This window comes from Sapajus apella, unplaced genomic scaffold, assembly GCF_009761245.1.
Source record: "Sapajus apella isolate SASKATOON/1434 unplaced genomic scaffold, GSC_monkey_1.0 scaffold1, whole genome shotgun sequence".
Lineage (NCBI taxonomy): Eukaryota > Metazoa > Chordata > Mammalia > Primates > Cebidae > Sapajus > Sapajus apella.
In genome coordinates this window covers 44577141-44602961 of record NW_022436941.1, presented here as the reverse complement: position 1 = coordinate 44602961, position 25821 = coordinate 44577141, and the positions used below count along the sequence as shown (strand labels likewise).

General features: G+C 39.0%; 1 protein-coding gene and 1 long non-coding RNA gene across 2 annotated transcripts in view; one reads left to right on the top strand and one right to left on the bottom strand.

The window, feature by feature from the left end:
- Window positions 1–17264, bottom strand: part of SPATA9 (spermatogenesis associated 9) — a 23748-nt gene extending 6484 nt beyond the window's left edge. The window contains exons 1-3 of the mRNA XM_032276133.1: window positions 16995–17264; window positions 16715–16803; window positions 12071–12298 (exon numbers count right to left, since the gene is read on the bottom strand). Coding sequence (XP_032132024.1) covers window positions 12071–12298; window positions 16715–16803; window positions 16995–17055 — 378 coding nt within the window. The 5' untranslated portion in view covers window positions 17056–17264. The remainder of the gene's footprint in view (window positions 1–12070; window positions 12299–16714; window positions 16804–16994) is intronic.
- On the top strand, window positions 17264–25821 carry LOC116550255. The gene is made up of 2 exons (XR_004268301.1): window positions 17264–17544; window positions 25596–25821. It is a non-coding gene; the product is annotated as an uncharacterized LOC116550255 (long non-coding RNA).

The window sequence follows — 25821 nt, the reverse complement described above, 5'->3', positions numbered from 1 at the left end:
GAAATGTTAATCATGAGACTGCTGAAGGCCAGCATTAACCTTAGATGATCATTAAGCTTCGGAAATGTTCTCTGCGCATATCCAACCGGCTCTCATGAAACACAGAGCAGTTTACACCAATAATGAAGTTGCTCTCCTGTGTTTCCAGTTTCTGGCAGTAGGTGTACTGGCCTCAAACAGATCAGACTAACATATTCAGTTTATACTGTCTTATGGGCCACCTCTGTTGCCTTGAGCAGGATATGAAATGAGGACGTTAGGAAAAACATTCTCTTTCCATTCAGCAGTGAAGTGGCAGTTAGCCAGGCTCCTCTGAAGTAAGAGCCAAGCAACTCAATGGATTCAATGAACTTCCAAAAGGCACAGGCTGTAGCTAAGAAAATCATATAAATGCTTGGTAAAAACATGCACATAATGTTCATTAGACAATGTTCATTAAAAAGTTATAACATTGAAAAAAACTAAAACAATGATTCCAGAATAGTTATGAAAATTCTGTTGTATTCACTCAATGGTACATTTTGCAACCTTTTATTTTTTAAAACATTTAATTTCTGTATTTTTAATTGACACATTGTAATGGTACATATTTAAGGAGTACTATTTGATGTTTCCATACAAATCTATGTTATATAATGATCCAATCAGGGTAGTTAGCATCTGTATCACCTTGTGCATTTATCATTTCTTTGTGGCGAGAACATTCAAAAATCCTCTCTTCTAGCTATTTTGTAAGACAGTATTTTATGGTTAACCATAGTCACCCTACTGTGCAGTAGAACACCAGAATTTCTCCTTCCTTCCTATATAATTGTAATTTTGTACCCATTTAACAACCTTTCACTATCCTTCCCTTTTCTTCTTTCCCTAACCAGTCTCTGGTAACCACTGTTCTCCTCTCTGCTTCTATGATAACAACTTTTTTTGTTATTGTTGTTGTTGAGATTTCATGTGTTGGTGAGATCATGTGTCATTTGTCTTTCTGTGTCTGGCTTATTTCATTTAACATGATCTCCAGATGATTCATCCTTGCCATCACAAATGACAGAATATTCTTTTTTATGGTTGAATAGTATTCAATTTTGTATATAAATCACATTTTCCTTATCCATTCACCTGTGGTTGGACATGTAGGTTGATTCTATATCTTGGGTATTGTCAGTAATATGCAGCCTTTTAAAAGGTACTTCTGGGCCAGGCGCAGTGGCTGACACCTATAATCCCAGCCCTTTGGGAGGCCAAGGTGGGTGGCCTGAAGTCAGGAGTTTGAGACCAGCCTGACCAACATGATGAAACCCCGTCTCTACTAAAAATACAAAAATTAGCCAGGCATGGTAGTACATGCCTATAATCCCAGCTACTTGGGAGGCTGAGGCAGGAGAATCGCTTGAACTTGGGAGGTAGAGGTTGTGAAGCAGGCGCAGCTGCGAGAAACAGACCTCTCGGACACCAAACTAGAAAGGAAGGGGTTTTATTATTACGGCCCGGGAACAAGGCTTTATGTTTTGTCCAAATGGCCAAGCTCCCCTAACAAAGAGAAGCTCTGCCTTTATATAGGCTTACACTCTAGATATTACACGGGACAGGATCTTAGGTTTACAGCCGTAGAAATTACAAGTGAAAAGGGTTTTGGGTCTACAGCTTTAGAAATCACATATGAAAGGGTCTTGGGTTTACAGCTTTAGGAATCATATACGAAAGGGTCTTGAGTTTACAGTTTTAGGAATTACATGTGAAAGGGTCTTGGGTTTACAGCTTTAGAAATCACCTATGAAAGGGTTCTGGTCTCCGGATGGAGGAGTGGGGTGGGGGTGTGATCTTGTTTAAGTAAAAGCAATGTCTTCCGGAGAGATTCCCCCATACCATGCCTGCTATTTTATAGGAAGGTGATTCAAGAGGCGACACCAGCCTTTTCTTCTATTGAAATGCATTGTGGAGGTCAAGGGGGAGGTGATCCTAGATGCCTGGGTCTCCTTCCTCAGTTGCACTGAACTGAAATCATGCCATTGCACTCCGGCCTGGGCAACAAGAGCGAAACAACATCTCAAAATAAATATAAAAAAGGTACTTCTGAAGAACATGTGATAACCTTTTGTTGAACAAACACTTACATGGCACTGCCTACCAGGTCCTGTTCAATGTACTTTATAAATGTTCATGTAATCCCAGCACTTTGGGAGGCCGAGGCGGGTGGATCACGAGGTCAAGAGATCTAGACCATCCTGGTCAACATGATGAAACCCCGTCTCTACTAAGAATACAAAAAATTAGCTGGGCATGGTGGTGCGTGCCTGTAATCCCAGCTACTCAGGAGGCTGAGGCAGGAGAATTGCCTGAACCCAGGAGGCGGAGGTTGCGGTGAGCCGAGATTACGCCATTGCTCTCCAGCCTGGGTAACATGAATGAAACTCCGTCTCAAAAAAAAAAAAAAATTCATATTTAATTCTTAAACAATCTTATGAAGTTTATGTTATTATTATCCTCATTCCACAACTGGAAAACAGAAAAAAGAAAAGTTGAAACTTGCCTATGGTAATATAGTTGGTAAGTAGCAAAATAAGATTTAAACTGGGAATCATACTACAGGGCACAAGCTGTTACCCTAATCATTAAATTACGCTGCCTTAGGACACACTGCTTATGAAGAATGGTAAAGGAATGCAGTACAGGGATGGACTCTGGAGTAAACAGATGTAGTTCATCTCTGGCCCCAGAGTTCTTGAGTAATAAAATCTTTGACAAATTAATTCTTCCCTCTAAGCTTTGGTTCCCTAATCTCCAAATTGAGAATAATAGCTAATGTTTATCTCATAGATTTGCTGTGAAGGTAAATAAGAAAATGCTCGTAAAGTTTTTAGCAGAATGTCTGTGCATGGGTAGCATTAGGGGACATTAATAGTACCTCATGATACTTGAGAAAGATCAAGGTTCAAAATAGTAAGCATAACAAGTATGATTGATTCCATGTAGATAGCATACAAAAACAATGCTGCTGGAAGGAAAGGAAACAATTATCCTAGCAAGGGGGGGAATTAGTGACTGTAAGGCAGCATGAGAAGATTTCTTGAGTGCTGCTTACCAAGATATGTTCAATTTATGAAAATTCATGGAGCTACACTCTTCTATCTACTTCAATTGAAAAGTTTAAAAATTCTATGTCCAATGTTTTTATGATTAAAAGTAACACAATTAACATTGCCTAGAAAAAGTTTGGACAGAAATTCACCCAAATTTTAATTGCTGTTATGATTTAGTAATGTGGCTTTGTATAGTTAACATTTGTAGAACAATCATTACATGTTAGGTTCTATTCTAATGGCTTTCCTTGCATTGTCTCATTTTATCCTCTAAAAAGCATGTGAAATAGGAACACAGGTTCAGAGAGATTCAATTCTTTCTTGTTTTCTGTATTTTCCATGGTAAGTTGAAAGCACATATGGTATTTTTGTAAATGAAATTATTAAAATACGTGTGCATCCTGTTCTAGTATGCTCAGTGTTTGCTTAGTGCTGCCACTGCTGAATGCAGAACAAAATTGCCCACTGCAATTTCCTTCTTCCCTCTTAAGTGATTTACAGAACAAGGAAACCAAGAATCGGATCTAGCTTAGTAGCTAAGAGTGGGGGATGGGAGTGCTGGGGGTTGGGGAAAGCCTGTTTTCTTTCTTCCCCCTTTCTGTTTGGGCCATACTAACTCCTAGATGTACAGATAGGTAGGGAAAGTTTCTCCCCACTCCCTACACAGGTCACCTGCAGCATTTCCCAGAGTTCCTGGCTTCAAGAAAGAGTTTCCAGGAAATGAAGCAGCTGCTACTTTTTCTCTCTTGCTAGAAGAATCAAATTGATAGCATGCCTTTGAATCCCACTTTTAGGCTACATGGAGACAAACATACAAGTAGAGAGCAGGCTCTCTAGGAGGAAGAAAGGCAGATCTACCTCCTAGCAGACTGAAAAGATTCTTGAGTTTGTGAATATATGAATTCATAGTGGGAGGTCCACGTTCAATAATTGGTAGGCCATATACAATAAAAATAAAAGTGGTGTTGTATGAGTCGGATCTGTGTCCCTACCAAATCTCATGTTGAAATGTAACACCAAGTACTGGCAGTGGGGCCTGGTGGGAGGTGACTGGATCATGGGGGTGACTTCTCATGGTTTAACACCATGACCCCTTGGAGTTATCGTCGTGATAGTGAGTTCTTCTGAGATCTGGTTGTATAAAAGTGTGTGGCTTCTCCCACCTCTCTTCCTCCTGTTCCAGCCATGTGAAGTGCTGGTTTCCCCTTTGCCTTCTGCCATGATTGTAAGTTCCCTGAGGCCTCCCCAGAAATTGATGCTGCTGTGCTCCCCGTACAGCCTGCAGAACCATGAGCCAGTTAAACCTCTTTTCTTTACAAATTACCCAGACTCAGGCATTTCTTTATAGAAGTGCAAGAATGGACTGATACAGGCGTCTACATGAGAAATTACTCTTTTCGTTTTATTACATCTTTCTCTCTCGGGTTTTGTCCTTCACCTAAAAGTAATTAAAGCTGATTAGTTTCAAAATAAATTATGTATTCAATATGTGTTACGCTTCTGAATAATCTTTATATTGTTTAAGGGTCATTTTTATTATTTTAATGCTTTGAACAAATACTTTTTATTCCTGTAACAAGTAATCCCTACAGAAAATATATTTCCTCCAAAATATATGTGGCTACTGGCAAGTAGCCATTTTTCAACTTTATGACTCACTTATAAAACATGTTTTTCATATTATAAACCATGCTGTTTCATTTTTGTCTTGCTTTGAGCAGGAATAGTGTATGGTAAAAGCTAAGATAAAAAGCTGGAGAAATTTGGTAAGGGGCAATCTTTCGATGATCTTGGCCTATTTCAAAATTTTTATCTCAACCTCATTATATTAATTTTACTTTATTTGCATATTTGAGTTAAAAATATCTTGGTATCAATGTTATGTTCATATATTTCTTTGTAACTTTGGTCACGGAAAATATGTAAAATATATGGAGATTTGAGCAGTAAAAACATTTGGAACATTTAACTCAACTTTTTCCACATAATTTTGACTGCCTTATCTCATAAAAGAAGTATGTATGTTCATCTTATTTTTACTATTAAGATAAATCACACAAAAAAGCCAACAGTAAGCAGTTTAGAAAATAAAAATTCACTTATACATGATCTGAAGGTTAGAGAATTACCAGGCCCCACGTAGCTTACATTGTCCAAAACCACCCTGATGAGAGTTACAAAGGGTGTCATAGGGGAAATTCTAACTCTCAGACAAATGTTGCAGGAAACAGTGACTTACTTGTAGAGATGTCCAGGAAAAAAAAAATATTTCCTGGACATCTCTATATAAAAAAAAAAAAATGTAAGTTTGGAAAAGCTACACGACTGTGTTTTTGCTTAGCAACTCACAACACCCTTGAATACAGGAAAGACTCCTGACTTTAGAGAGAGCTACCTGGACTTTATTAACACCAGTGTTCACATTCCGTAGAACATTGTTGTTAAACAAGCTTTTAATCCAGTGGTCCTGTAAAGGCTCAAATGTCCTAATCCCTTTGCCAACCTGGAGGAGTCTTTAAGAGCCCAGGAGTTCTACTATCTAGAAAATATCCTCTTTCCCCAGGTCTAGATTATACCAGCCAAGTTAGTCTCATGGCAGGCCCATGTGGGAACTACAGAACTTCCTGGTATTTCTGAGGTCATAGTTTAAACCCCAACTTGGAGTCTAACTTAGAGGGTGGGGTGAGGAAGAGACTTTAAGTAGGTAAGCTTCTGATCCTTATCCTGAAAAGAACACAAGTTCACTGGGATCCACCCACAGCCCAGGCATTGTAGAGGCTGAGGATTTTCTTCACTTTTGTCCCTATCTTATCCTATACCATGTGACAGTGCTTATACAAAGTAGAAACAGTCAACTCTAATGCCATTATAGGGATGAGTCTATCACAGGAAGAGCTCTTTGACCTGTGGCCCTGCATTGGCCTGCCAGAATCAACAACGATGTCTGGGAGCTGACGTGGCTTGGCTGAAGTCAGCATTCAAGGCGATTATCTAGGTCACTGCAGCCTAGAGCAGCTGTGGGCTCCACTCAAGCAGGCAGCTCACAAGGCTAAGCAGATGCACCATTCTGTAAGTACTGGCACTGGAGATGGTGAAACCTACCAGGAAAGTCTCTAAGAGTTTTCCACTCCCAAGGCTTTTTATAGAACTAGCCACAGTTCTATCACTGCAGTCTCAGTCTTGCAGAACCTGGAGGGGTTTGAGGACTAATTTTACTCAGCATCCATAGAGCCAGGTACAAAGGAAGCCTTTTCTAACAAAGTGGCTAGCTGGAAAGGCTTGACCCCAACTGTCTGTGCCCTCACAGGCCATTAGAATCGCTTTAGGCCACTCTTGTTGGTTAGATTTTTGGGAGGCTTCTATTTGGCACAACATTTCAGTATGCTGTGACATATTAAGCATGCTCTAGAGAGCTGAACATCCAATCAGAAAGGCCCTGGTGATGGTAGAGGGAGTTCCTGAGCCAGTGTCCATTCTCTGATTACCCTGAGGAAACCATTACTGTATGCTGCATCTCAGAACTCCCCACGTCAAAGGGCTAAAACACTCTTCTAGTTACTGTTCGTGTCCTAATGAAAATGTTCCTCTATTTCTGTGTTTCCAAAGGAAGTCACCTGCCTCACTGGTATTCCTAGCCATATAATAGAGAGATTTGGTAGAGCTACTTACTCCAGCTGCAAATGCATTTTTTCATCATTTGTCATCCACAAATCAGTGACCAGACAGAGCACATCCAGATCTTTGAAACATACCTTCAGATAAATTAACCAGGCTGCTTACATTCTTACAGCTAAGTTTTCTTAAAGTGATACCTTTCATGCATTCACAAAGCATATCCCCCTGCATAGTCCTTCCAGCTTTCACCCCTTTTACTTCCCCACACAAAGCTCCACCTGAGACAGGCAGTTTGACAATTCTGAAAGGAATTCATGCTGGAATCCACTCTGGGTAAGCTGAACTCTGTCTGATGTGGCTTCTCCATACTATGGAACTTTCCTCTCAGCACACTCTGGTTCCATGGATACCCTCCATTTACGGACCAATCCATTGACCTCTGCCACATCTCATACATTCCTGTTGTACCTTTGACTCTCCAGGCCATTGTCCTCATAGTCAGTTCTATTTCTGTCTTCACAGAGTCTTGGAGATTTGAGACACATTGTTTACTACAACTTAGTTTTCCCTCACAGGCAATTCTGATTCTCAACCCTAGCTACTGTATATTACCCATATAAAGCTTCTTCCCAACCCACAACCCTCAAGGACCCTGGAACCTCTGACCTGGGACTGTTCTCACTTGTCTCACTCCAGCCATATGGAACTACTTATGTTCTCCAAATAAGTCATGTTCTCTCTCACCTCAGTATCTTCATATATACTGTTCTTTTCTTGGAATGATTCTCCTACTTCTCATCTGGCTAATTCTTACTCCTTCAAGACTCAGATACAGTATCCTATCTCTAGAATGTCCACATGGACCACTCTTTGGAATGATAGGCCCCTTCTTGAGGCTTCCATAGTGCACTTTGCATACTTTGATCATGCACTTGCTACATCCTACTGACAATGTTTGCTTATTTATCTGTGAGCCCCACAGACCACAGGGCAAGAGTGAGACATCTCTGAGTCCCTGGTACCTAAACGAGTGATTTTGCATATCGGGTTTTCAATAATTTTTTTTTTTTTTTTGGAGATGGAGTTTTGCTCTCGTTGCTCAGGCTGGAGTGCAGTGGTATGATCTTGGCTCACTGCAACATCCGCCTCCTATGTTCAAGCGATTCTCCTGCCTCAGCTCCTGAGTAGCTGCGATTACAGGCACCTGCCACCATGCCCAACTAATGTTTGTATTTTTAGTAGAGATTGGGTTTCACCATATTGGCCAGGCTGGTCTCGAACTCCTGACCTCAGGTGATCCACTGCCTCAACCTCCCAAAGTGTTGGGATTATAGGTGTGAGCCACTGCTCTTGGCCACTATTTGTTGAATAAATAAAAAAGTAGAACTACACTTCCAACAAATTTAATCATCTTAAAACTTGTAAAAGAAGATATTAAGAAATAAAGCTGAAGGACATCTGGTTCCACAAACATGGCAGACTGAGCTAATATGGAGCATCTCACACAAAAACACCTAGAAATGCTATAAAAATGAAACTCAACAGATAGAATACAAGACCGAGTTTACAAAAAAGAAAGGGACCTTTCCTCCCACCCCCAGTGCCAGGAACAAAGAGGGAACTAAAAGCCAGAGCAGCAAGTGTGTGAGCTTATAGTCCAGGAACTCTGGAGATGGTGCTAGACCCTAAAATAATGGTTGGGTGCTTGAGTATTAAAACAGAGACTGGATATGAGACTTGGAAAGATGTGAGGTAGGGATCAAGCCTTTTCAGAGCTGCAATTTCAGTGAAATTGGGACTCAAATAATTGCATCCACCAGTACAGGAAGAAAGTAAGGAAGCTGGTCTCTATGTGGGGCTCCCATGAGAGATTAAAATTCCAAGCTTGTCCCTTATAAGGGACCTGAATTTATCTTATCAGCCTGATGCAGGGAATCCTAAACTGAAAACAACATAAAGATTGGTCTCAGGTTGCTCACACTCCTGGAGCAACAAGTACAATTTCTCTAGAAGGACAGTTTCACCACCAAGGCCAAAAGGGATTAAAACAAAAACAAAAACAAAAAACTCTGAAGTTTTCTTTTTCTCTTTTCAAGTTTCAGTTAAAATTATAAGAAAATTATCTATAAGTGAGAAGCAATATAGATCACAATAGTCAGAAAAATTAGCACCTCCAAATAAGTCAAGGACAATCATTAAAAAGACCATACATACATATGTTTAAAATAATTAAAGAAAGCAAGATATTTGGGGAAAAAAACATTACTATATGCATACAAATGTTGAGAAAATATAAAAGTATGCATGTAAATGTTCACATCAACTTCAAAAAAATGATTACCTCTGGTAGAGAAGAAAGGATAAGGAATTGGGGCATGGTTCATTATGTTTTGTTTTATAAAGGAGAGATCTGAAGGCAATATAGCAAAATATTACTACTAGTTTAAATTCAAGTGAGACTTCTAATCAATTAACTTCTATACATTTTGAATATTTCTTTGATAAGAATTTGTAAAATTAAAGCTAGAACATAAGACAATTAGAATAAGGGAAAAGAAGAAGAGATTTCATAGTCGTGGATTTTAAATAATTTCAGAAAAGAGAGTCACAGTTAACACATGGACCTTGCTCACGTCACTTCGTTCCTAAGCCTGTTTATCTTAGGTTCCTGGAATAAGTTATCACATTTGATCTCTAAATTTACCTCAGAAACTCATTATCAGACAAAGTAAAAAGGCAAACATATTGTGTCTTTTAGATCTCATTACTGGATAAAAACACACAAACTCAGCTGGAAAGATAGAGTTTTTTTCTTGCCACTGAATTTTCATGAGTGTTGGGAGATATGCCTACGTGGATTTCTCTTATTCTGTGCAGATTGGCCCTTCTGAGCAAAGGACATGTTTGAAGAGCAAACAGCCTTGCAAAGTAGAAAAAGTATATCCCTCTAGAGACATCTAGAGAATTACCTCCCCGAACGTGTCACAGGGCACTAAAGATAAAGCCCTCTCCTTTTTCCCTGAAACATGTACTTATATTCCAGGGTAATGAATAATTAATCTCAATCTCATTCTCTCACTCTCTGTCTCTCTATCTGTGTAAGTTTTTGGAGAGGAGGGTAGGGAGATGTGCCAGTGTCCCTATAAAGAGCTGAGTCCCCTGATTTCAAGGTTCCTCTCTCCTGTGATGCAACGTACTGTGTGCACAGGTAACATTTGGCCCGCATCACACTGCGCTAAGGAATGTAAGCATAGGGAACCAACACAAGATACTGCTCTGGCTGATGCTTTTGCTGTGAATAACAAACCATGTGTTTGTGACCCAAGGCTCGAGTGTGTGTGTGTGTGTGTGTGTGTGTGTGTGTGTGTGTGTGTACATACGCATATGTGTGTGTACAACTGTGGCAGGCTAATTTGTTAGCTTGCAGGTAGTGTAAGGTCTCAGATCCTTTACAGTTCTGATTTAGCAGAGAAGCAAAAAGGAAGACCATAAATAGAATAATGACCAGTGTTTTTAAACATGATTTCGTATTAAATACAGAAATATTCTTCAAAAGACATTTCTTCTCCAACCCTCATAAAAACTATAGGTTTGACAATGCAAGGAAAGAAACATCAAAATATTAGGTTTAGAAAGATATTTCAGTGGGGATTTAAGATAATATAGTTCATCATTTTTTTTCTTTTCTTTTCTTTTCTTTTTTGAAATAGTGTCTTGCTCTGTTGCCCAAACTAGAGTGCAGTGGTGCAATCTTGACTCACTGCAACCTCTGCCTCCTAGGTTCAAGTGATTCTCCTGCCTCTCCTGTAGCTGAGACTACAGGTGCATCGCCATGCTGATTAATTTTGTATTTTTAGTAGAGACAGGGTTTCACCATGCTGGCTGGGCTAGTCTCAAACTCCTGACTTCAAATGATCCACCCACCTCGGCCTCCCAAAGAGCTGGAATTACAGACATGAGCCACAGCTGTGTTTCTTTTTAATGATCTAAAGATACAGGAATAAGGCTTGCAGTTCATAAAGAAACCAGTGGTTAGCAAATACACACCATTTTTTACTTTCTTGGACATCAGAAATTATAAAAGAGTCTTTTATAAATGCTGCTTTCAGGCAATTTGTAGCTGAAATATATGATGCTTTCTAGAAATACCAAAATCTTTGATTAAAGAGAGACTCCTACATGAAGGGTACTTGTTGATTTTAGCCAACCAGCATCCATTTTCTTACCATCTTAAAGCAACCCAGATTTTTGCTTGCGTATTCCCCCATTCCACACCACTCTCAATTCATGTGGATCTGGACAGGGCTGCAACCCCAGCTCTAGGGATAGGTAAGCAATCAAATTCCAGGCCAATCAGTGCGTCTCGTGTCCTTGGTTTAGAGGTAAGCACTGACCACATAAGCTGTGCTCTTGGAGTGAACCTGGAGACTTTGCCAGGGATGAGGAGTCAGAGGTTTTCTCTCTCTTTTTTTCTGCTGGAATTCAACCTGGAAGAATACAGCCATGGAACAGCTGCAAATTATCTTGCAACTTCGAGGGGAAAGCCAGCCTAATAATGGCATCAAGAGAGAAAGCAGAACCAAGAACAGGAGCAAAAGCGAGAAAGGATCCGGAAGGTCTCGTTTGAATACCAGCATCCAGCTATGTCGGGAATCTTAACAGCTCTGGATTGTTTACGGGAGCTAATTCATCTTCTTTTTTGGTTTAATTCAATTTGAGCCTCATTTTCTTCTCCTTCAACAAAGAGTTCAAATTAATTCATCCTGGAGTTTACGTGCCAGACTTGCAAAATTCTGAATCTTTTGTGGTGAAATTTAGGATGCTTTGTATAATGCCCACATTGAAAAACTCAAAGTTTAGAAAACAAAAAATTGGTTCCAAAAAAGCTTTTTAAGAGTTGTTATCCTCAACAAAATATAACAGATCCTCAGTAAGACAATGTAGAAAATATAATTTGAATTTACAGGTAAATATACTCAATATATTATGGCAAGCAAAAGTTATCTTGGAAACATAACAAAGTTATGAGGAAAAAAATAAAATACAATTTTTAAGGCTAGTTGTAGGATTTCTGTTAGATTTAACATAAATGGTAATTTGCATGCATGTATTTAAGTTGCACCATTTGAAATGGACAGTTTCATACAGTTCAATTAAACAGTAAGGTAGAAGAAAATCCACATTGCTTTTCCTTTCAAAGTTATTTAAACCAAAGATTACACTGTATTTTAAAAAGTCCCAACCATTCATTTCTCTTATCCAAGTATTTTTGTTTTACACATAGAAAATCAGGTTCACTACATTTTACTTTTCAAATTTTGCAAATTCAAAACAGTTTCTTTAAAAGGGGTCCTTGTGCATATGCAGTATTCCCTTACCTGCATGTTATACAGGGGTTGCCTTGGCACGTTAACTTCCCTCAGCAGACGAGCAGATATGTGCCTTAGCTCTAAAAGTCTGCATGCAAGCTGAGGATGCAGAAGTTTGGCCACTGATTTGGAGGATCTGGATATGCTGTTTAATCCTTGAATTAATGTTTCTCGATTAATCTTGGCTAAAGCAATAGCCATCCTGATTTTGGATGTTTTCTGTGCAGGTTCTCTTTTCTGAAAAATAGGCCTTTGAAAAGTAACTGTTGTAATTCTCCAATGCATTATTAAAACTACTTCTGACAGAGACTGACTACTGCATAACTACATTGTGCATAGTATCCTGTGTTTATTCAATGTCCAATAATTCTATCCCTCCACGAAACCCCTTGAATTCCCTGTCATGTACTTAAATCTTTTTTTTTTTTTTGGTAATGGAGTTTCATTCTTGTGGTCCAAGTTGGAGTGTAATGGCACAATCTCAGCTCACTGCAACCTCTGCCTTCCAGGTTCAAGCAATTCTTCTGCCTCAGCCTCCCGAGTAACTGGGATTACAAGCGAGCACCACCACGCCTGGCTAATTTTTATATTTTTAGTAGAGATGGGGTTTCACCATGCTGACCAGGCTGATCTCAAACTCCTGACCTCGACCTCCCAAAATGCTGGGATTACAGGTGTGAGCCACCAGGCCCAGCCCTTAAATCTTTACATATATATATGAATCCAGGAGGCAGAGGTTGCAGTGAGCAGAGATTGTGCCATTGCACTTCAGCCTCTGTGACAGAGCGAGACTCTGTCTCAAAATACATTAATTAATTAAATTAAATTAAATTAACTTTTCCAGCCTTAAAAAGAAAAGTTCCTTCAAAATTTTTATCCAGTAAGAACAATTTAGTAAGCATTATTCTGATTGTATTCTACGTATATTCCTCTACAAAAATTTCATCATCACTCCCATCAAATCTTTTTTTGTTCTAGGCCAGCAAAATGGCCTTTTCCTAAATAAATACATGCCTGGGGAGGAGAAGATTTAAATACTAATCACAAAATTTAGAAATTTAAGATACAACCCAAATAATAAAGCCCTCTAAATATTTTTAAAACCATTCCTTCCACTGTGTTTTTGGGAAGTATGGATCATCCTGGAAATTAAAAAATTTGCAGCACTTATAATCTAACCTTTTAAAAATAATCTGGCTAACAACTGAGTATTAGTAATGTTTTCCACATAATTTATATTTGAAGAGCAAATAACTTCAAATACAAGAAAATATCCCCTAACTACTCAAGTTTCTTGCCAATCTCAGCAACACATTCTTTGAAGGAAATGGTGGGAAAAGAGCAATGTCAAGTGTTTTGAAAATGAGAAATAAAGTAACTAATTAACTTTATGTTTCTCTCTGAGTTGGGCAAAGTTCTATAAGTAAATGACTTCAATTAGTTGGAAATAGGAATTCAGAGCTTTATCTTTTGGGATCACAATATCAATTGATGTCATCATAAACCCTGCTTATGGTTCTAGTGATAATGAAGCTATTCAGAAAATAAAAATGAATGAATGAAGTCGCCATTTATTTGATTAATTCAAACCCCAGTTTCTCTGATTTCAGCAGTGGTGGGAGAATCAAAACTTGAAAAAGATAATGAGATTTTCCACAGCTGTCTCCGGCTTCCTAGGATTCACCCTGAGGTTTTCTCAATAATTTCTACTGTGATGGCCTGAGCTATTTGACCTTGACCAGATATGTACATCTCTTTCCTTCCTACTCCAGAGCATAGCCAAAAATTGCCTCCAATGTTTCAAAAGACTTTATACCAAGGCTAGGGGAATGCAAAGAGGGGGAGCAACCGGATGCCAAGTCTAAGACACAGTATTAGAAAACGCAGTTTGCCCTCAGAAACTCTTAAGACTTATCTCTCCTGCTTAGCTGATCTGACCAGCATCTGCATGCCATCTTACCACTGTGCCTGCAGACTCCTACACTTCAGTGTCACCCCTCCTCAAACACTAGGCCCAAGAGAGGACCAGCCAAAGGCAGAAAGCAAAGTTGCTTCCCCTGACAGCCAAAGGCCAACCTTCTGCATTCTGGTGTCATATATCTAACATGCCCACCTCTTCCTGTGATGACTGACACTGGCAATGTCCACCTCCCCCAGGGCTATTGTCTTACAGGCTAAATCAGTATTGTCTTCTATTGTACCATCTGGAGTCCATTCTACAAGTCCCAGAACTCTACTATCGCTAAGGGAGTTCAGCAGGTCCTGACAGTTAAAACTCAACCGATTCAATGGTAAACAAGAATACCTATCAGTTAATTTATTTTTAGAAATGTATGGGCTCAGTGATTTGAATCATCTGTGTGTATAACAATTACCTCCTATTCAGATCAAAGAACAGAAAATTATTTTTGCTAAACAAGAGTTTAAGTACACAGCAAGCATTATTGGTGAATGGGGGGTTCCACATAAGTAAATTTTCTGGGTAACTAAAATTTTACCCTTAGTGTTGGCTAAATTTTTACTGACATGAAAAGTAACTTTCAAAAATGTACCTTATATCTGACATCTTTGAGGATTCTGACTGCTGCTAATCTCTCTCTCCTTTTTCTCTCCACTTCTGTGGCTTCACAGAATTTCATTCTCTTCATTCTACTCTTTCCTGATTCCCCGCTAACCCCTTTAAACAATGGCATTGTTGGGGGCTCTATCCTATGCCCTCATGCTACTACACAATCTTCTTGAGCAGTGATGATTGTAATTTAGGTTTAAATGTGCACTACAGTTAGTTAAACACATGGTTTAACTCTACACTATAACAACATACTATACACTGATGATTCCCAAATATACATCCTCAGCCTGGGCTTCCCTTGCACTTCCAACCTACATATGCAATTTATAACTCAACTCCAAGGCTTGGACAGGATGTAGCATGACCTCTTAAACTGCTATCCAATCAAACTCATTATCTCCAAAGCTGCTCTTCCTCATCTTGTCTTGGATCCTAGTTAATAGGATCACCATTCTTCTAGCCACCCATGAAATCCAGAATCTTCCTCAACCTCTACATATTCTCTCTCATCCCACACTGTCAGTTTCAAAATACGCTTAGTATCTCTTGTGTTCAACTCATTCTTTCTATTCCCAGTGTTAATGTCCTTGTTCTTAGCTGTCATTTGCAACAAAATATTCCTAGAAGCTCTGCCTCCATTCAGACTTCATTACCACTAAAGAAGTATTTTCAATGTGCAAACTGAATGTCATTTCCAAGACCAAAACCTTTCTGTGACTGATATCTGTGTTACATATACAGGAAAGTCCAGTCTTTTTCACATGGCATACAAAGACCTCCACATCATAACTCCTGGTTACATTTCCTGTTTTCTACTATTTCCTGCCTCAACCCCTCTATCCTACATGCCTTTAATTTACATTTATTTGACATTTTGGAAACATACTATGTTAAACCACACTGCCAATGGAATATGCTTCCGGCCCCTACCCACTATTCCCACCCTTTTCTTTACCTTGAGAACTACTATTTATCCTTTGGAACCCAACTTAAAAGCATCCTTCCTCCATGAAGCCTTCTCTGACATTGCTTAGTAGAGTTGCTGACTCCTCAAAATTAGATATAGAGGTATAACAGTTACCTTATTCTAATGCAATTACTTGTTTACAACTCTATCTCCATTTGATTAAGCTCATTGGCAGAAAGGATCATGTCTTATTTATCTCTGTATTTCTTCTCTCCAGTCCCAAGCAATAGCGAGGTGTCTAGTAAATGTCTAATGGCGGGTTGTCTGCATGTATGGTTAAAGGTAGCTCTATCACTTCTCCTTTGGAATGAAATGTGTATACTTTGTGATTACTGTTTTACTCAGAGTGCTTTTTGTTAACTTCCAGGTTTTGTCTATGTACTTCATGTTTGACATTGCCAAGAGTCTGACTTCTGGATAAGAGGATTGTTACTGTACCATGTACCCTCATAGCATATTCTATTCCAACTGTGATTAAAATAACTGAACCACATTTTTCCATTAAGGGCTGTGAACCTTTGAGTAAATTAGGTTATATGTGTTCCCTAAACAGATGTTACTTTTTCCTGACTTTATGTCTCTTCAAAATATATACCTCACTCCTGCTTCACTCCCATTATTTTATCTGTTTCAAATCCTTTTTGGAACAGAAGTTTACAAAATATACATGTATACTTTGTTTAGACTGATGCTACTGTTTTCTTTCAGTATTAAAACACACATCCATGTTGTATTTATCTTTCCATTGTTACAATTTATCTCAAGTTTTTGCACTGATTTAATTGACATAGATTTTTGCTGAAGAATATCTTAGGTATTTTTCTGATTTTACATTGCAATTGTAGCTATGAGAGATTGCCAGGTTTTTAACCTAATGACATAGTGATTGTCTTTAAACTTAATTTTTGATTTACCTCACTTCTTGGTCCACAATCTCTCTGCTTCCCATAGACCTCTCTTAATGAGAATATTTGAAATTTGTTTTTCTGAGGCAAAATTAGTATTTTCTTAAGTTTGAGCACTGTTCTCAAAATCAAGTATTAAATGATTGTTACAATACTAAAAATAGAAAATAATTTTTGTATTCTTTTTGAAGGTTATAAAATCACCTTACCTGATTAGACTGTGATAATCCTAGGATGGTGGGAAATTCATCTTTAAACTCATCTACAAGGTCCATGATTACTTTCTGGATCCCCTCGACTAAAACAAAAAAAGGTTACGGAAAAACAAAACAAAACAAAAAACCTTTGTAAACATCCCCTGAAAGATTCAAAAGAACATGAAACACTGAATCAAATTCCTAGATGACTGGGAAAGGAAAGGAGCTCTAGGGGATCTCATTCCCAGTTGTTCCCACACCCATACCCCCTTTACGACAAGATTGTGTGTACTTCTTCCAGAAAAGTTCTTCAACACCTGCCCACATATCCACCCAACAGGTTTGATTAGCATGATGAGTTCTTGCTTGGGTTCCTACTGCTTAACAAGCTTGCAGGCCTGGGCAATGCTTGTCCTAGTCTGCCATTAGTGAAGGATGAGTGTAGCCTTCCACTTGGGAAAGCCAGCAAAGACGGAACTCACAGCTCACTGCTGGAATTCTTTGTTACTGCACAATAGGCTTCTGAGAACTTACTACAGAATATTCTGAAACCACTCTGGCAGTGAGAGGAGGAAGAATGTGCTTGGAGTCATAAGGGAAGGAGTGAGGGGATTGAATAATAAAGACACTGAGGAGTTCTATGATATAAGTTGAAATTTGTCCCAAATTCTGCAGTGATACCACAAATAATGGATCACCTGAGAACAAAGATCCCTTTGAAAAAAATTGGCATGTGCTTTAAAAGAAATGCTTCATATGTGATGCCAAATAGAAAAGAAACACCAGCAGTGAATTCAGAAAGACTTCTGAACAGATTATTTTTGCTTCACTAATGAGGATCAGTAGATCAAACTCATTATCTGGAGGATGAGAACTAATATAGATTAAAGTCTAAGTACTAGTATCTGTGCTACGGACTAAGTTAACATCATTTATCTTTTTTAATTCCCTTAACAACTCTGACGTAGGAATGTTTTGAAAGCACTCTAAAAGTATCAGTATGAATACATTTGTATTATCAATATCAAACGTCAGTCCTCAGTAATAGGTTTTTTGTTTGTTTATTTGTTTTGAGACAGAGTCTCACTCTATCACCCAGGCTGGAGTACAGTGGCGTGATCTTGGCTCACTGCAACCTCTGTCTCCCAGGTTCAAGTGATTCTCCTGTCTCAGCCTCCCAAGTAGCTGGGATTACAGGCGCCAGCTACCATGCCCAGCTAATTCTTGTATTTTTAGTAAATGTGGGGTTTCACCATGTTGGCCAGGCTGGTCTTGAACTCCTGACCTCAGGTGATCCACCTGCCTCAGCCTCCCAAAGTGCTGGGATTACAGGCCTGAGCCACCATGCCTGGCCAATAATAGTTTTTATAATGATCGTTAAAGCAGGGCTATTTTGAATAGTATAGAATGAAAATAATTCAAATACCCAACATTCATCAAATGATTGTTACCTCAAGATTATGGAAAAGTTTCTGTTCATTACATTTGTAAAATGTAAAATTATGTAAAACAATATAGTTTATAAGCATCCAAGGTTATATGTGTACAAATGAGACTTAGAGAGTAATCTAGCAGTAAAAAAAAAAAAACAAAAAACAAAAAACAAAACAAAACAAAACAAAAAAAAAACCAAAAAGCTCCAAGTAAAAAAAAACCTAGGAAATATTATTTCCATAAGATTGTTCACTTATGTCTAATTAATTAAATACCAGGTTTATGTCATGAATTGAAAGTATGATTGTGTACCACTTTGCTTTGAGACTAGTGAAAAGTTTTATATAAATCAATTGAGTGTGCAGAAGAAGTCACAACACCTACTATTAAAGATTTGGGTCCCGATGTTGGAGAACTGAAAGAAAAACCTAATGAAATTTTATGTGAATGAGACTGCAGGACCCTCCTGAGGAGGGTGGGTAACTCAGATTCAGTAAGGCATCCCACTCTGACAAATCCAATCTGGTAGTAAGGCCTTAATAATCAGGGGAGAGGCGTGACTCTGAGCACAGCCTGGTGTATGTCCCTCAGCAATATCCTTGAGCCCACATTCCACAGGGATGAAAAGATAAGCCTTAAGTAGTCTTCCTAAACTTTCTTTTTTTTTTTTTTTTTTTTTTGAGACGGAGTTTCGCTCTTGTTACCCAGGCTGGAGTGCAATGGCGCGATCTCGGCTCACCGCAACCTCTGCCTCCTGGGTTCAGGCACTTCTCCTGCCTCAGCCTCCTGAGTCGCTGGGATTACAGGCACGCGCCACCATGCCCAGCTAATTTTTTGTATTTTTAGTAGAGACGGGGTTTCACCATGTTGACCAGGATGGTCTCGATCTCTTGACCTTGTGATCCACCCGCCTCGGCCTCCCACAGTGCTGGGATTACAGGCTTGAGCCACCGCGCCCGGCCTCTTCCTAAACTTTCTAAGGCAGCGAGCACAAATTAGCTATACAACTAGATATTCCTTCCACAGAAAGCAAAACAAAAAAGGGAAAAGAGGCATTCTCTAAGACTTTGCCAAAGATCTCTGGCAATCAAAAATTTCATTGTAAGGGAAGAAAAGACCCAGTTAGAAGACATGCTTGCAGCCACAAAGCATATAAAAAATGTTCAACATCACTAATAATTAGAGAAATGCAAATCAAAACCACAATGAGATACCAGATAAAGAAAATGTGGTATATACACACCATGGAATACTATGCAGCCATAAAAAAGAATAAGATCATGTTTTTTGCAGCAGCATGGATGGAGCTGAAGGCCATTATCATAAGCAAAATAATTCAGGAACAGAAAACCAAATACTCCATGTTTTCACTTATTTATAAATGAGTGCTAAACAACAAGAATACATAGACACAAACAAACAACACAGGGAACAGCAGAGACTGGGGCTTTCTTGAGAGTGAAGGTTGGAAGGAGAAAGAGGATGAGAAAAAATATTGGGTACTATGCTTAATACCTGGGTAATGAAATAATCTGTACACCAAACTCCCGTGACATGGGTTTACCTAGATAACAAACCTACATATGAACCACTAAAATAAAAGTTTTTTTAAAAAGAAAACAAAAGAACAATGTAAAACACTCTAATGTTAAACAGAATTGGAAATATCGTGAACTCATGATTTTTAAGATTATATTTTTTTCTAGATGTACAGGCAGAAATGGCTAGAATCATGGCCAACCCAGTAGAAAAGAGCACCCTAGTGTCTAAATTCTGGGCTTTAATACCATTTCTCAGTACAATGAAGCAGGACTCCTTAAAGAAATATGTGATACCAAGTCTGGGGCAGGAGAAGCACAAAGTGAGCCAGGGAAATCTTATGCTAGAAAGTTAGGATCATTTTGAAGATTGATGGGGTCCTTTTAAAGGGAAATTCAGGCCAGCTTGAAATGGTTCCTACTGGTCTTAGTTGTGATGATATGAGCTTTGCAATGGGAAACATTAGCCTGGTGTGGTGTCATGCACTTGTAGTCCCAGCTACTCTGGAGGCTGAGGTGGGAGGAACGCTTGAGCCCAGGAAGTTGTGGCTGCAGTGACCCACGCTGGCACCACTACACCCCAGCCTGGGAAAGAGAGAAAGAACTTGTCTCAAAAAAAGGCAAATAAATAAATATTAAATACATTTTAAGTATATATACAGTCCATATATATGGTATGTATATATGTATATGTAAGTTCCAAATATTGTTATGATCTTTAGTTAGAAGTCTTAAATTTATCTACTTAGACTGTAACCTCTGCAGAGCATGACTAAAAGTATAGATTTTGTATTTTAATCTCTTCAGCCATGGTCTTAGAGTGTATTACTTAATTACCTAGCTATTAAGCAAATCTCCTTAGTCAAACCAACAATGTTCAAACGTAATGAAAAAGAAAACTGGTCATTTTATGTAACTCTACGTAATTATAAAAAAGTGTTATGCTCATTCAACAGTGCTAAAAATAAAAATGCTAAAGGATACATCCCACCCTTTCTTTTAACCCAACACTGCCAGTGAGTTGTTGATGATACCTTCTTTAGGAGGGAGCCCGGACATGACATAATTCACTCTGTGAATTTATCTAAAATTTCCATGAAACTAAATTTATTTTTAACCAATACCAACTATCTTAGAGATTTCTAAATTACTTTGTACAAAAATAATTCTTACCTGTGAAGGATTGAAGAATGTGCCTCTTCGACATAAGAATTATTTTGAACTGAAGTCAATTAAAAAGAAACAGACACAAGAACAGCTCTCTGCCCTCCCCTTTCTACCAGGGAGGGCAGGAATTTGAGACCGGCCTGGCCAACATGGTAAAATCCTATCTCTACTACAAATACAAAGATTAGCTGGGTGTGGTGGTGTGCACCTGTACTCCCAGCTACTTGGGAGGCTGAGACAGGAGAGTCGCTTGAACCCGGGAGGTAGAGGTTGCAGTGAGCTGAGATCATGTCACTGCACTCCAGTGTGCGAGATAGAGTGAGACCCTGTCTCAAAAACAAATAAACACGTTTACACTCTTATACATTGTTGAGAACCCCCTAATAGCTTCTGTTTATGTGAGTTATATCTATTTACAATTATCTTATTAGAAACAAACACTGAGAAATATATGCAATATTTGTTAATTCATATGATATGCAGCTTCTTGGTGGCCCAGTGATCCCTGCCTCCTAGTCTTCATGCCCTGGTGTAATCCACTTCACTTGAGTGTGGACTGGACTTATTCATTCCCTTGACTACAGCAGAAATGATGGAATGTTACTTCAGATAGTAGGTTACAAAAAGGCTGTGGCTTCTGTCTTGCTCTTTCTCTCTCTGAATCACCGTTTCTCTCTCTGAGGAAAACCAGCTACCATGTTGAGAGTTGTCCTATGGAAAGATCCATGTGGTAAGGAACCAATGTCTCTGGCCAAATAGCAGTGAGGACCTGAGACCTGTTACTAGTCATATAGTGAGTTTAAAAACAGATCCTCGCCCAGTGAAGCCTTAAGATGACTATCGCCCCACTGACAGTTATAGCTTTGTGAGAGACCCTGAGTCAGAGATATCCAACTAAGCTGCACTTGGACATCTGACCCACAGTAACATTGAGATAATGAATATCAACTGTTTTAAGCTGCTAAATGTTTGGGTAATTTTTACATAGTAAAATATAACTAATACAATTCATTTAAAATGAACAATAATAACATTTTCCTTTTTTTCATTTTTTATATTTATTTATTTTTTATTGCATTTTAGGTTTTGGGGTACATGTGAAGAACATGCAAGATTGTTGCATAGGTACGCATGTGGCAGTGTGATTTGCTGCCTTCCTCCCCATTATCTATATCTGGCATTTCTTCCCATGTTGTCTCTCCCCAACTCCCCACCCCCCACTGTCCCTCCCCTGTTTCCCCCCAACAGACTCCAGTGTGTAGTGGTCCCCTCCCTGTGTCCATGTGTTCTCATTGTTCAACACCCACCTATGAGTGAGAACATGCGGTGTTTGATTTTCTGCTCTTGTGTCAGTTTGCTGAGAATGATGGTTTCCAGGTTCATCCATGTCCCTACAAAGGACACGAACTCATCGTTTTTGATGGCTGCATAATATTCCATGGTGTATATGTGCCACATTTGCCCTGTCCAGTCTATCATCAATGGGCATTTGGGTTGGTTCCAGGTCTTTGCTATTGTAAACAGTGCTGCAATGAACATGCGTGTGCACGTGTCCTTATAGTAGAACAATTTGTAATCCTTTGGATACATACCCAGTAATGGGATTGCTGGGTCAAATGGAATTTCTATTTCTAGGTCCTTGAGGAATCGTCACACTGTCTTCCACAATGGTTGAACTAATTTACACTCCCACCAACAGTGTAAAAGTGTTCCTATTTCTCCACATCCTCTCCAGCATCTGTTGTCTCCAGATTTTTTAATGATGGCCATTCTAACTGGCATGAGATGGTATCTCAATGCAGTTTTGATTTGCATTTCTCTGATGACCAGTGATGATGAGCATTTTTTCATGTGTTTGTTGGCTTCATGTATGTCTTCTTTTGTAAAGTATCTGTTCATTTCCTTTGCCCACTTTAGAATGAGCTTGTTTGTTTTTTTTCTTGTAAATCTGTTGGGAAAACTGGCTAGCCATGTGCAGAAAGCAGAAACTGGACCCCTTCCTGACACCTTTCACTAAAATTAACTCCAGATGGATTAAAGACTTAAACATAAGACCTAACACCATAAAAACCCTAGAAGAAAATCTAGGCAAAACCATTCAGGACATAGGCGTAGGCAAGGACTTCATCACCAAAACACCAAAAGCATTGGCAACAAAAGCCAAAATAGACAAATGAGACCTAATCAAACTCCACAGCTTCTGCACAGCAAAAGAAACAGTCATTAGAGTGAATCGGCAACCAACAGAGTGGGAAAAAATTTTTGCAGGTTACCCATCTGACAAAGGGCTGATATCCAGATTTACAAAGAACTAAAACAGATTTACAATAATAACATTTTCTATGAAAAATAACTATTTTCTAAAATAAAAAATGTAGTAAGCTGAGGGATACTGTTTTCATTTTTGCAAATCTCTTCCATGTCTAGTACCATTGGAGACATTTGGTTCCTCATATCTGCTTCTGAATTTAAGCTGTTGCAGTACATTGTTTTGGGTGAAATACATGAAGAAAACCATGCTTTACACTGATAAGTAATTGTAAAAGAAAAGAGTGTTGTAACAGTTTTTCCAGATAGCAGTGGGCATTGCTCTTTGATCCTACAGCAGTACTTAACAGATGATGCCTTAGCACAGTGTTTCATGCCTGTAATCCCAGCATTTTGGGAAATCAAGGCAAGCGTATTGCTTGGTGCCAGGAGTTCAAGACCAGCCGAAGCAACATAGCAAGACTCTGTCTCTACAACAAATTTAAAAAATTAGCCTGGTGTGCAGGTGGCTGAGATGGGAGCAGCACTGAATCTAGGAGTCCAAAGTTGCAGTGAACTAAGAGCTAGAATTGTACCACTCCACTCGAAGCTGGCAGACAAAGACCCTGTCTCCAAACAAAACAAACAAAACAAAATGGTAGTTCCTTAAAGACTAGTTGCAACCTAGATACCATATCAATGAACTTTTTATGCTCTGTTATGTTAAAAGTGTATAGATCTATCTTGCACTTTGAATGGCTCATTTACGAATGCATAATTTTATAACATCATTTATTGATTATCGGTTCTCTCAAGATCTTTCACTGATATGTTTAGTTTTATAAGCCCCCACAAAAGCCCCAAAACAAAAAACCAATCTTTGCTAATATCACCACTGCTCTTATCAGAAAAGCTTTAAATATTAGAAACCTGTTATATTAATTATCTTTTGTTGCATAGCAAATTACCCTTAACTCAGCAACTTAAAACAATAAACTTTTATTATCTCACACTTTCTTTGGGTACGGAATCCAAGAGTGGCTTAGCTAGATGGTTCTGGCTTGAAATCATTTAAGAGGTTGCAGTCAAGCTGTTGACTGGACTGTGGTCATATTAGGACTCAACTGAAAGATGGTCTAATTCCAAGCTCACTCATGTGCCTTTCGGCTGCTTCAGAAGATCTACTCCCAAGTTCACTCCCATGGTTTCTGGCAAGCCTCAGTTCCTTACCACGTGGCCTCTCCAGAGGCTGCTTGAGTGTGTCCTCAGCTGGCTTCCCTCTCTCAGGGCCACCTTACAACCTGGTGGATTGTCCCATGGTGAGCAGTTCAAAAGAAAGAGGGGTGGCAGGGAAAGAGAAAGAGAGGGGGACACAGAGACACAGAGAGCAAGATGGTCCACTCAAGATGGGAGCCACAGTCATTTTATAGCTAATCTCAATACGATAGCTCATCAATTCAGCCATATTCTAGTCATTAGAAAAAATTGACTCCACAATCAAGGGGAGGGAAAGTAATCTCCGCCTCTTGAAAGGAGCTGTATCAAAGAATGTATACCTATAGCTACAAAACCACCATAAATTATCAAGCTCATCATGCCGGTTGCAAGTTTTCCCAAGTTCTAATCTTCGCTTTAAAGCTCATTTTATCATTGGCAATAAACACTGTCAGTTGTTTTCCTTGAAATGACAGACTCGCTTCTTTTACATTTGAGAAAATATCTGCCAAATACCCAGCTCCTATAACCACAGTTGGGTGTTTTTGTCAGTCATTCTTTCAAGTGAAAATGACATTCCATGAAAAAAAAAAAAAAAAAAAAGGAGCTTGTAGCTCAAACAATTATAGAAGTGCATTTCCTTGAGGCAATCATGTGTTTCAGTAAGCAGCAGAAGTGCCTATGTCTACTTCATATTTAATTATGTGGAATGTTAAAATCATGTGTTCCCTGGGGTCACTATTTAATATATGTACTCAAGCTTCTTAAGTAAAACTGATTTCTTCTTTTCTCTTTTGGTACAGACTAGAGTGCTTGGGACTTTCCTTTGGGAGAATCACTGTGGGAAGGAGTAAATAAGGCAATGCTTCATGGAAAAAGCTGTGCCCTGAGATTAGATGGGAATTACATTTAGATTGGCAGAGTAGGAAACGTGGGAGAGGAAAATAAGCAAAAATGGTGGGCTGGAATGAAATGAGCATGTAATGGTCAAGAGTAAAGAGAGGGAAGGCTAAGTTCACAGCCAGCTGTGGGCTTGACGCAAGCACCTGTGAAGGGAGCCAGTCAGATTCTCACAGCAGACTCCTGCTGAAGGGGCAGTGTCAGGCAGACTTCTAGAAGCTCAGGGACTAGATTGTTACCTGGCCAGAAACGCAGTAGAAGGCTCCCAGAAGGCTTCCAAGAGACAAATTACCTCGGGTTATTTGCCACTCCTAAGGGCACCAATGTCAGTCATAACCATGCAGTTAAGTAAGAGCTTTTCCCATGTTACCTTTTCTCCTTCCCTCTTGCAGCATTGAAGAAGTAAAACGAGAAACTAATGAGGGAGAAGGGGAGCTTAGGAGAGGAAAAGCAGCTGAGTTCCCTCACTCCTCCACTGCAGACTTCCAAGCCTGGAGCAAAACTCAACTGGGAATGGGAAGAAGTTTTCAATGAAATGAGATTAACATTTGGTTTATCACATTGAACTGGACTCCATTTAAAAAAAAAAAAAAAAAAAAGACTATTTATGACCTGAAA